Source organism: Morone saxatilis, unplaced genomic scaffold (genome assembly GCF_004916995.1).
Source record: "Morone saxatilis isolate NCDOM2014 unplaced genomic scaffold, NCSU_SB_2.0 Contig4, whole genome shotgun sequence".
Taxonomy (NCBI): Eukaryota; Metazoa; Chordata; class Actinopteri; family Moronidae; genus Morone; species Morone saxatilis.
This window is the reverse complement of record NW_023339984.1, coordinates 1,841,770-1,855,063: the sequence shown is the minus strand read 5'-3', so window position 1 is coordinate 1,855,063 and position 13,294 is coordinate 1,841,770. Positions and strand designations below refer to the sequence as shown.

Sequence of the window (13,294 nt, the reverse complement as noted above, 5' to 3'; positions counted from 1 at the left end):
AGGTTTAGGGTTATCAACTAGTGGTTACGGGGCAATAGAGCCACATGATGAAGACTTCCAATATGGCTACCTAAAGTTGTGTTGTTAGGACAGTAACTTCTTGAGTAGTCTATGTTTTGGACTCATCGTACTACAACTTCTTTAACAAATCTAAGGTTAACTTTTTATAAAAACATTTCAAAACCTCTAAAGAACTCTGTGGGCTCCGGGTTAAGCGACAGTGGCCCTTTCTGTGGTTCTATGGTATCACCACAGTGCTTTAGATTGCTTAAACCTTGGTAATCTTTATAGAAAAACATGCTAAAATTCTGGCTTTGGCACTCTTGTATTTTACGATAGAACACGTGTCTGACATTGTGGAACATTTCCTTGACGTGAGACTAGCTACTTCAGCACTAATGCATTTACATGCTAGCGGGCAGAGAAAAACCTGCTCCCTGCCTGCTGGTGTGATGTCTGTTAGAGGCTGTGCAAGGATCAATGGAAAACCTATCCAAATCAAATAGACCAGAGGATAAAGAACCCAAAAGACCCAGTAGAGAGAGAGCACCAACACTGGTAGCAGAATGAAGCGCCTTCAATTTAAAGCAAAATATGCTTAAACATTTCAACCCTCAGAAAGTTTCGCAGCCACACTTCTCTGAATCCTGCAGCTCAGTGCTGAATTACTCTTTAATGTGCCTGGAGACTAATGAAAACTCTACAACATCTGCTACATCTTGTTGAGTGCCAGTACAGCACATAAAACAACAAGGAAGTTTCATCAAGATATATTGTGACTGAGGCTGGCAGCGTGCACCAAATTAATCTTCTCCCCTGGGACACCATTTTACATTGAGAGAAAGTTGGATTCATGCACACAACATAACTGTAATTTCAAGAACATAACTGACTGTAGGTGCCTATTAAATCACTAGTGTTTCATGGCACCATTACCACTACACTGATTCATGTGCCTCACTAAGTAGTAGTGTAGAGATGGGTAAAGTGGTAAAATGCAAATGCCGACTCTGCACTAGAGAACATGTTACTAATGTTCCTGTTAGGCTCTGCCGTCACTCCTCTATAGAATGAGTAAGTGGCCCACTGTATAAATTTACCTGTCGTATTTATTGAGTTAGCTATATTTCTGTGAGGCATTAAATTGAGTTTCCTCTTTCTGTGACAGTAGGTTTCTGGCAGGATTTTGTGGAATAGATTACACTATTCTATTTGTAAATCCAGAGCACCACCTGTTTTAGTGCAGACGGCCTTCCCCTGAACCCTGAAAATGTTGACCTACATCTTTTTGACTTTCAGAGGTTATGGTGTATCCTGGAGGGGGTGGGTCCAATGCCATTTATAGACATACAGTCATAGGTCAAAGGTTGCAGTTACTGAACAAACCAATGTTCCCCAGAAGCTCCCACTGCTGTCTGCACAAGGTTTGCCTTGGTTTATGTGAAGACGCCAAATTAAGTTAAAGTTGGGTTGAGGAAGAATGAATTAAATGCAGGATCGACATGGCATACAAATGCAACATTGCATTCTCTGCTGCTCTTTTTTCTTTTTAACAGAAATACTGTTCTAGTCGCTTCGATTTTGCTTCTTCTTTGCCATATAAAATGCATGAATGAAAATTAACACTTCAAAATAAATGAGTACCAGGAACAGGAAGGATTATGCCCTTTGAGCTGGTAAAAGGCTTTTAATGTGCAATATGTGTTCAGGAAGTGTTCAGATTTATTGATTTAAAACAGTATTTCTGTTAAAATAAGAAATTCAAACCAGCAGATTTACTGTTGGTGGCTGTGTGTATTAAGAGAAGTGCTGTGTTACTGTAAATAACACTGAATTCATAAAGATAACAGGTAAACATGGAGTTCGTTTTAACAATAAACAGCATCAATAGTGAACTAAAACCAATATTAACCAATCCAAAATCAATCAAATATATTTGTGAAACTCTGGAAATGATTCATTTCACACTTAGTACTGTCTCTAATATGATCCTAATACCAACCTACGTCACAGGACAGTAAACTGAAAATCCTGTTTAAGACTGGGCTCGGGTCAGCAAATCATCCCTCAGCATGTAATGGATGTTTGCTGCATTCAAACTGACAAACCATGTCTAGCCTTCTTTGTTATGTAATTGGTGATGCTAGCTCAAGTATGCATCCAAGGTGACGTATCTGAGAGGAAATCCAATATTACGTCCACTTTGTGTTCCATCATTTCATAACAACATGCTGCAGCCATGCAGTGTCCAGGCCGAGCCCTCTAACAGCCACTAAGCACCATTTACATGGGGTTAATTGTCTCCCAGCAGGACTTGACCGCTTCTGATAAAACTGTGATTTGACAGCAGTGTGCGTGTCGCTGTGATGTAAATGTCTGCCTTCAGGCACTTGCTGAACCATCCAACAAATTGAATCTATTAATCACTTTTAGGTGTTTGTGTGTACGCGTGTGTCAACGACAGAGTCAGAGGGTACACACCCATAATCCAATGTGATAATCTGCCTTGCAGTTCAGTCAATATTAATAGCAGTGAAGGTGGGGGTGGGGGGGGCTGAGACTGAAAAAACACTAAAGCAACATAACAGCTCTTCATCCAAACAGCTACAAAGGTCACGACTGGGTATCAGCTTTATTTTGATGCCATGGCAATTGAAGGTCAGCTTTTTCAGTGAGGCACTTAACATTACAGAATTAAGATGGGATGATGTTCCCAAATATACTTCATTATGACCTCCTCTATTTCCCCTTCACACAGTGCTAGCAAGTCAAGCTGACATTCATTTAAAAATCATTTAAAAAGTTGGAACTCGAATGGGCTGCCCATTACACATTTTACTGCCCCAGATTATCAAACTACATGTTTTGTAATGCTAGTGGCAGAAATAACATACCGTACGTTTAATCTGTAGATAGTTCAGCTTTGCATCAAGTGGTTGCCACCATCCATTACAATCATAGAACGTATAAAGCTTGTCGGGTTTAATCCCTTACTTATATTTCATAAAGCAACTCCATGCAGATTCCTGCCCCAGTCAGAGTTCCTAATGCTATCTTCTATTTCATACAACAGTAGCATTCAGTGATCCAAGCAAACGTCTCCTAATGGTTAATTACCAGCCATGAAATGTGGTCATGTGCAATATCCAAATCTCAGAAGCTGTGATTTCTTGTTAACGGTAAACTGTGTGACAAACAGCATTATAATGAAGCACTGTAGTGCTGCAGAAAGGCACTGGCCTACAAATCTTGTTCTCCAGATGCAAGAAAACATGTTTGTTTGGTACAGACCCCAGTGAAAATTAAAACTGTGATGCAAAAGAGATCCTTTCTACTAATAGAGAATCATATTGCAATATGTGTCAGAAAATAATCGTTTTTAACAGTGCAATGTTATGTGCTGTGCTGGCAAAAAAACATGAACTTCAGTAATCCTGCAGAGAGTCATGTGCACATATTACTCCCTGAAATTGCTTGTTAGAGTAAACACATAACTATAAAATCATGTACCATAAAGATACAGCATATCTCTGCAGTACACCCTACCAATAAAACCACAGCATTAAGATTGTGTGTTTGCATGAGAGGATGTGTGAATCCATGAGCAAATAGAGTGAACATACAATGCACCAGAGACTGATCTGCGTGGGTACATCTACTGTACAGGTAGACGAGCGGCGGTATTTGTAGAAGTTCTACTGTATAGAGAGTGTGTTATAATGGAGCCCACCCAGGGAAGGTTGAAGTGGGGAGACAGCAACACTGATTGAGTGATTGATGACTTGTACAGATCATTTATAATATTGTGGCAGATACATGATGACAGAATGAGGAGTGGAATGAAGGATGGACTGAGGAAAGATCCTTCAGCAGTGTACAAGATGAGATGAGGACAAGCACTAGTGGCAGCAGGGATCAAGCAGAGTGCAATCATTGTGGCCATGTTCTGTTGGAATCACAGCTTACTGTGATTTGTGTTTCTTATGGTTTGGTGGGTGACAATGGACTGATGACACTGATCACAGAGCACAGTTGGTGCTTCAGATCTTCGGTCTTGTGCCGTAAAAGGGTTTTCATTCCATCTAAACAAGAGTGTTTCCATAAATGAGTCCCTTTATACTCTTTTTCCCTCGATGGAGCCACTGAATACCACTAGATGATAATAAATTTGGGGGTGTAAATAGTAAAGATGAGGACATGGGTAGCCCTTGATGATGATTTCTGCTCTGCAAACTCTCCTGCAGTCCGTGGTAATGGACTCTGATAAAGTCTTCTTCATTCGGTAAAGGTGAAGTGACACTCTGATGGTGATGAGGTGGAGGGATGACTGGAGGTGGGATGAAGTAACCAGTGAAACACTGATTGGTCACATAAAGTGGGAAGGGATGAATAGGTGGGTGATTCCAGTGAGTCTGCCCGGTACCTTGCGCTTGCGTTCAGCCCGTTCCCGGGAACGCCTTCTCCTCTCTCTGGCTTTCTCCAGAGCCTTTAGGTCCGGAGGTTGATCCATCTCGGACCTGGCCTTCTTAATGTGAGCCGCGGCATGAGCCATGGCTGCCCTCTCTCTGTTCCCACTTGAAGAAAACTAAAGCTTTTAGATCACTTTCAGAAGTCCTCTCACAACGCTTGCCTTAATGGCAAGCCGGTCATCCAAGGAAACAAGCCCCCCACCTGAGCAGGTGACTTTCTTTAAAAGGACAAATCGTCGCAAGTGGGAAGAGGATAGAGGTAGCGCTGGTATCCTCTAGTCCTCTAACCCAACAGCTCTCTTCACCCATGCAGAGAGTGTGAGTGTCTGTAAAGCCTCCCTCCCTGCTGCCTGGATAACTGCATCTGAGACAGGGATTGAGAGAGAGGAGGGGTGGGCTTGTGCACGCCACCAAGAGGTAAGCTGGAGGACCAATAGAAAGGCAGAGAAGCTAGAAAGAGTCATAGAGGCAGGGAGCAGAGAGCTCCTCCCCCTCCCTTTACTGCTTGGGCTGCAGAGGTAGCAGCAGATGCTCTGGGAACCTGGGAAGCCTCTGATTTGGACTCAAATACATGACTTCCCCACTCATCATGTACCAGAAGGGGAGGTAGGGCTGGGGTGTGTGGGGATTATAGAAAGCAGGGTGAGGGAGGAGGAAACGATATGTGGGAGGTGATACAGGACACGGAAAGCATCAGCGAGTGTCCTTTGGAGAGAGAACAAGGGAGGTACCACTTTTCCTGGAGTCAGAGGGGGTAAAACTTGGACTCCAGTCAGTGTCTTCAACCTCCCCCATTAGGAAGTCCATAATGGTGCAGTCTGCCTCAGTGACTGGGAGATTTCACAGCTCCAGAGCAAACACACACATAAATACACACTGAAAAACACATAAGTAATTTTTTTCTCAAGCACATGTTTACAGTTTTGTAGCTTTCAGTTATGGAAATGGTGAAACGACCTGACTGCAGCAATATCAACATATGCTACCCATTGCCAGTGCTTTGCACATCAGCTATATTGTGTATAGATTTTATGACACAGTAAGGGCGTATAAGCTACGGCGTGAGCTGCAATCAAATGTACCATGACCTCTAACACATCTACATAATATATGCTATAATAAGGCAGAAGCATGGCTGTGACTGAGGGCTCACTTCAGCAGTGCCACACAATCCCTGTCCATGGTGCTGAAATTACAATGCTGCCCATGAGCACCACTGAAGGGCAGCAAAGGATACCTAACCAGCATTACCACCCAGCTCTTGGTCAGGAAGCACTAGAGAGGAATGCAGTGATAGTGTATTCACTAGCATTATTAGAATCAATCTGTCTGTTCAGGCAGCCAATAAGTAAAACATGCATCGTACTCAGCCATTATCATCTATTCACGTCAATCACACATAAATATTCACACTACGTTGGTATCCAGCACCAAATAATGCCCTTTCATCTATAATATCTATAAGTCTTCTATCAACACTCTATGAAGACATCGACTGCAATGTTCATCTTTTCCAAGGCCTCACCCATTTTGCTTTTTGATACCATGGCACCACCTCATGGCCTGAGCCCACATCACAACTGAAAAAACAGGTGGTGAGATTGTGAGAATATCTAACCCCAGCTGAGTGCAAGTGCACCATACAAAGGACTACAACAAGCAGTCCACAGACTGAATATTGGAACAAGTTAATGAAGAAAGATTTCAGCCTTAAAGGTCTTTGTCAGAAAATGACAGCTGCACCTACACTTAGGAGATCATAAAATACCAATTAACACCCATCATCCCAACAACCATTTTAAAGCATTTTTTTGCCATGCAAATAGTTCACTTAGGCAGTGGTTCCCCATCTTTCTGACATGTGACCCCTTGTTACAGACTGTGGCCTGAGTATGGGCAGTGAAGGAGGAATGAGTTTTCCTTCTCAGATTGTTTCATTGGAAGGTATACAGTATTCCTAACCAAGAGTAAATATTTCAAAAACATAAAGGGAAATTTGTGCAAGAGAAACTCTTTTGGTTACTCATTTGGTGACCCCTCAGATTTTTCTTTGATCCCTCTTAGGCCCTTTTATCAACAGGGAACCAGATTCGTTCCATTTCAAGCACCTAGTTTTTAACTGTTCTGAGCATTTCAACTCAAAATAAATTGGTTCAGAACCTGAAATATTTGTTGCAGCTGGAACCAAAAAATAACAGGTTGCCCTTGGGAACCAGGGTGGGCGAGTCTTATTCTACAGGTTGTTGTGCATTGTGCAGCGCCCTCTGTTGATGATGCATCCGGTTACTATGATTCTACTCAAAACTAGTGGAAACGAGGGCTGGCATATATTTCCCCCACTGTTTGTAGACTCAGATGGATTTCCTTAAAGGTCAATAGATCAATAAGATCAATACACATGCTGAATATGGCATGTGTATTGATTGTGTGGACTACCTCACCTCAACATTACAATTCAACATCACTCCCTCCCACCACTACTGAGTTTTCCTCTATTAGATAAGAATATGTAAATATGTGCTGAAGTATATGAAAACAGAGAAATTATGAGTCTATCATATCAGTTAGTATGCAGCAGAGGGGTTGGCAGATAGGGATTAGACTAGTTGATTGAATATGTGCATTTTGTCTGGCTTTGCGTCTCAGTGTGTTCCTACATTAACATTTGGCCTGTAGAAACATGGCTCCTAGAAACCATTTCTCTTTCGGCCCATTGAGAGTCACTGTATGGACAAACGATGGCAATAAAACAATGATTTACAACAGGCGCTGCTGAAACAATAAAGCCCAACATGCTGCATGAATGTGAAAGTGATGGCATCAACAGCCAAACAAGAAGAACCTGAGGGGTTAACTGGGTAGAATACTGCTTTATGTTGGGAGCAACTGAGTTAAGAAATCAGGTGTAAATATATAAAAAGCTGTCCAGAACTAGAGCCAGCTGCTTTACTGATATGATATAATGCACTTGCGATCCAAAGAAGAACCATTTTTTTAACTGAAATACAAAATCTCACAAGGAACTTTTTGATCTAATAGTACTGCTCTGTCACTTCCTGGTTTAACCTGCAGTAGAAGCAGAAAGGCATGTGCCCGTGGTAAGTCTGCCTGCTTACTAATCTCGTCCAGATCTTCACAAACAGAGTCGTATGTATTATATCAGTAATCGGCTGAGGGTCTCAGAGATTACAGGACCTCCAGCTGCTTCTACCCTCCTAGCAATCCTCAGTACTAGGGCTTACAACCTGCACAAGATGCAAACACCCTTCCAGGGCCCAAGGAGTCCGGCCCTGGCAGAGCTGTGACCTCTGAGCCTCGTGGGCTCAGGGTTAGTTAGCTCAGATAATTGGTTCAGAGAAGGCTGGAGCGACGGATAGCCAAGAAAGAAGATTAGGAGAAAACATGTCACCATGTTAGCGGGTCATCTGAGCTGCAGTTTGCAAAAGATAATTCAAACTAATTCTGAAACAAAGGCACAGAAACATTTTGAGAAATCCTGTTCTGTGCTTGGATTGTGTTTTAATGGTGAATTTAAGTATAATTCATGGATTTATAGGCAGATACATAACTGTGCTCACTGTTAATAATTGTGTGTATATGACGACAGCAGTGATGGATTAGCTCTGGGTGCCATCTGGAACTGTGCAACACACACACACACACACACCAGTTTTACTACTCAGCTGAAGATGTGCTCATCCGAGTGTGAAAATCAATACAACAATCAGGAGCAAGTGCAGCTGTGTCCTGATGTAGCAGCTCAACAATACCTATAACAAGGCCCCGGTCCCAACGTCTCTCCCCGTCCATTTCAACTTACCTACAAGAAAGGAAAGACAATGGGATTGGGTTATTATCAGCAGCATGGTCGGTGGTAAACATACAATCTAACCTGCTTTTCAGTACATTAATAAAATGGTATGGTATTATTGATAGAACAAGCAATTTCATAACAGAACTTGTTGTGTTATACCAGTGGTTCCCAACCTTTTTTTCTAAAGAGAGTCCTTTTCTATCATTGAGTAAACTAAGTGACATATTTCATGGATATTTCATATTATATTCAATGCATAACAATAAAAGAACAGAACAACTGAGCAATTTGCAAAAAAAAATTAAACAAGCAATTTGGATGCATTTTGGAGGATTATTCCTGTGAATACTGATCAGAGATGAGATTTCCTGATATTTTTAGGAACTTGTTATTCAAGTCTCTGTCTGTATTGTGTAATTTTTTTGTAACAATCAAACATACTTAATAAGTTTTCTTCTCATTGTTCTGTAAGCTCTTTGGTTTTTTTGGTCTAATGCAGGATAAGGATGTTTATGAGAGTGAGGGCTCTGTGAATATAGCTTATGTTCAGCTCTTCAAACTTTGACCTTAAATAATAATCTAAGCTTTAAAAATGACTAAAAATTTGCTTTTTGCACAGAAATGAATGAAATGCTCAGATATAGGCCTACTGTGTATATGTTGCATAGTTTGTGTATAGTTTTCTCGCATCCCTTAAAATAAAGAAGGCCTCATGATCCCGATGTGAAACTTTGGCAACCCCTCGTAGGGGTCCCGACCCCAGGTTGAGAACCACTGTGGTATACTGTTTAATAACTGCATTTCTCAGCAGAAAAATAGTGGTTGTTATTGCTAAAAAAAATTCTATGATCATCGAAATGTGCAAATTACTGCAAATGAAACAATGGGCAAACACCACAAACATTTTACAACCCCACTGAATGAACACAAGACAACGTGAGCTGTCTGTGAACACCAGAGCAAAACGGCTAACAGCATCCACTGGGAAGAGGTCAAAGGTCATCAGCCAAAAGTCAGTGTACAACCACAGAGATCAAGAGGTCTGATTCTTGCCCCACCGGACTTTGCAGATCCCATATCTCTGCAGTTCTTTCAGTGAGTACAATGTTATTATAACGGATAAAACCATGGGCCAAAACTAAAACAAATAAAACCCATGTGGTAATAAACTGCAGGTGAACTTTAAGGCAAATATGAAAAAAAGTTCTGCAATCCAGCCATCTCCTCATCATTTTATGTCTTTTATTATTTCTCCTGCTGTTGCATTAGTGTTATAGACATAATGTGTATAGAAGATGTTTACCCCTTAAGGTGTTTACTCGCCTTTACACCTCAGATAAACTCGCACAGCAGACAGAGAGACGCCACACGCAACACAAACACCCCTCCAACCTCCCAGAGGGGCTTGCTTTCCAAGACATGGGTGTCCTTTTGGGGGGGTGTCCCTCGGGTGCAGAGGAGACAAAGAGGCAGCAATAACCTGGCCCACGCCCTAGCCTCTGCAATACCTAGCATGCACCATTATTAACCCATTCATTCAGTCTCTGTCACAGTCTTCATTTAAAAGTGATTACAAACATATGTCACATGTAGGCTGTTATCTGCTGTGTGTGGGTAATGTACTCTTCCTCAAAATGATTTAAACACAATCCCTCACCACTGACATGCTAGCATGGGGGAATCCAAACCATTGAGGTGTGTGTGTATGTGTTTTGTATGCATATGTGGCTGTGTTGTTCAGAGGCCCTGGGGGAAGGGTCTTTAATTTATCGCCACTGCCAAAACAGCCAAATGACTGCGCTAAGATTGAGCTGTAATTTGTGTCAGTGTACTGCTAGCCAGATAGCATCAACACGTAACAACAGAGCATCATTTAGCTCTTTACCGGCTCCAGCTTCTCCCAATTGTCTGATGGAACCCAGGGGACGTATAGAGCCCAGTGTGACCAGGCATCATGTTACAGCTCTAACTGCAATATGTGTGTCAGTGATTGTGTTGACACAGATTATAATGGGGATGCTGCTGTTGTGTTCAATATTTCACATTACAATCAAGGAGCAAAAACATGGTTTCTGAGCAGCAAATCAAAGAAAAGCAGCAGCAAAATTGATTCTAAATATTAGTTGCAATTATAACAGGAGCTGTAAATACATGATCATTCCCGATACCAAGTATCAGGTCTCTATCGAAGGAGCTAGAAGTCATTTTAAACGGGATGTAAAGTGCACTGATAATCAACTATTTACACCGCATTCTCAAGTCTTCTGCTAGACTAGCTTTATCATGGAAAGCCTGCCAACCAATGCCATCATAATGAAACTAAGCAGAGCCTCATAGTAACACAGCGGCTGCTTTCCATCGCCCATTGCCTAGCAACAAGGGTGTGGGGCGTAGTCAACGGCGACAGTGAAGCAGGAAGGTAGAGAAAAGGCTCTCTGCGAGCCATGAGGATAACCCAGTCCACTGGGTTTCATTAGTACAATCTTTCCTCACCTAATGAGCTCACATGCTGACACACACACACTTCATATTTCACTGTGTGTGTGAAGGCACTACTGAACGTCAAATGTCATGAATTGAACAATCAAGTGTCCCCATCTCTACTGATAGTGTACACAAAAGGGCCAGGGAGCAATACAGAGAGAGAGACAGAGAGAGAGAGAAAGACAGAGAGAGAGAGAGAGAGAGAGAGAGAGAGATGGGGGGGAGCGTGATGGGGGAGTCAATTCATCAGCGGCCCCGCCTGGCAGAGCCAAAATGAGCTGTCCCAGAAGTTCCCCTTTGAGCCTGATGACATCATCCATCGCTGCTCTCGTCGGCTGCTTCACGCATTATTCATCTTTACACACACACACAACACACACACACACCACACACCTACACACACACACACACACACACACACATCTGCTCTAATCTGACATTAGAGGGCTGTGTGCAAATAATAAAACTTGAATGGTGAATGGCTCTCTGTAGACACACACATACACACACGTTATACACAGCTACCAGTCTCTGGCCACAGGTGGAGTGTTTTTACTCACTGAAATGTTGATGTGCTCAGAAGTACTGCAGGACTGACTGTTGTTGGTACTGGACCGCTACCTTTAGAATAAACAGGCCTGTAAAATTTATCTATCTGCCTAAAATGCAATATCGGGTATTTATTAGCACTCGCCATTTTCTTCCTATGATAGCAAAGTCATGAACCAAGTATAGGCTTGTTAAAAAATAACAATATACAAAAAAAGATATATATATTGTTTTTAACATACAACGTATATATTCGCTCAGTACACGGTATCAGTCAATACGCAAATTTCAGGTATTGGAATTGGTATCAGGAACAAGTGCATTATGAGAACTTACTTGCTATTCAGTATTAACCACAGTCATGTCCCATTATTACTCCACCCGCCCAATATTTAGCAAATGTCTGATTGGATTATAATATTTACTGTGTAGTCACATTGGGCTTATGCTGCATTATGAGCAACACTTTAAGTCAAGTGATGCACACTGATGCAAAGACCCGCTTAACGAGCCTGATAGCTTTTGTCTGGCTAATGAGTCTCTCAGATTTTAATCCGGTGTGAAAAGATGGAGCATGGAATCCTGGTTATGGTAGGGGGGGATTAAGGGTAAAAAAACCCAGGAAGTACAGAGTGGTGTCCCTCTGAGAGAGAGGGGAGAAACCACAGCAAGTAGTCGACTCGCTCCCAACTTAATTAGGAGGCCAGGACATGCCACATGGAGAGGAGCTGCTAACAAAAAGACTGCAAAACTCAGTAGAAATACTTCAATCCTGGCCAGATTAACGGTTGTAAGTGACAGTGAAAAGGTCTGAGGAACATACAGTAAGTTTCTTCTGTCGTACATGAAGCAATGGTAGCAGTTATGTTTGCGATATGCAGAGAACAACCCTTTCTATCAACCGAAACATTTTTACACGAAATGATGCTGAATTTGGTGTACAAATGTTTCGGTTGATGAAAACAGTTGTTGTCTACAAATGCTAAATTTATACCCAATTCAAATTAGTTTTATACCATTTTACACCAAATTTGCACCAATATCAAATTAGATATGCACCAAATGATCACCCAAAAAATTCGAAGTGGTCTTACACCACAATTTACACCATATTCATATTGATTTCACATTCGCTTCACACAAACTTAGGCCTAATTCAAACAATGCAGAACTGAATTCCACACACTGATGGAGTGAGTTGTTGTAGAGTATATACAGTGGGCTGATACTGTGTAACAAGTAACTGTGTATCAACTAAGTCAAGTTAGGGATCTTTTGCATGATGTTAGTGCTTAAAAGTGATATCCAGGCTGTTAAATTCAGAAGTCAAACATAAAAAATGTTTCAAAACACTGAAGAGTTGACTTGCAGTACAGTTGCAGAACACCGTAACAAGCACACAGAGCTCTCTGTAGATCCATAACCTGTGTTGTTAATAGAGAGAACGTGAGGTTGACCTGCCAGTCAAAGCTTACCTGGCCTGTTGCTCCTACGACCATGCCTGCGCTCATGGGTGCTCCCAAAGAGGCCACAACACCCCAGGGGGAAATATATCCAATGCGTGTCTGACTCGCAACCTCTAAACCAAGATGGAAGCGCGCGTGCTGTGCATAATGTGTGTGTATGTGTGTGAGATGGGGAAAGGGGGGAAGAGGCACAAGTGCAGGACGGTCTTGCCGACTGTGAGTGGATTAGTGTGTAACGTGCTGGAGGTATTAACACACTGCGGCCCACACGCACGCATCCAAACACACACACGGATGTGTGCACGCTGAGGGGTGTGTGCATTCTTAGAGGGGATTAAGTGGACAAAAATAGAGGAGTCTTTCTACTGACCTAGAATCAGAATGGTGCAATAAAGAGACAATGGAGGGTGGACGAGCCAGCGTGTATACATACACACACACACACACAGACACAGGTAATGTGGAAATACAACCTGCTGCTTTGTCACTTTTGTCACACACACACACACACA

General features: G+C 42.1%; 2 protein-coding genes across 2 annotated transcripts in view; one reads left to right on the top strand and one right to left on the bottom strand.

The window, feature by feature from the left end:
• The window catches only part of LOC118338487, a 197,083-nt gene that overhangs the window by 88,752 nt on the left and 95,037 nt on the right, over positions 1 to 13,294 (bottom strand). The window lies entirely within an intron of this gene.
• Positions 5,601 to 13,294, top strand: part of LOC118338087 (transmembrane gamma-carboxyglutamic acid protein 4-like) — a 27,701-nt gene continuing 20,007 nt past the window's right edge. Inside the window, exons 1-2 of the mRNA XM_035675269.1 lie at positions 5,601 to 5,733; positions 6,348 to 6,413. Of these exons, the coding sequence (XP_035531162.1) occupies positions 5,601 to 5,733; positions 6,348 to 6,413 (199 nt within the window). The remainder of the gene's footprint in view (positions 5,734 to 6,347; positions 6,414 to 13,294) is intronic.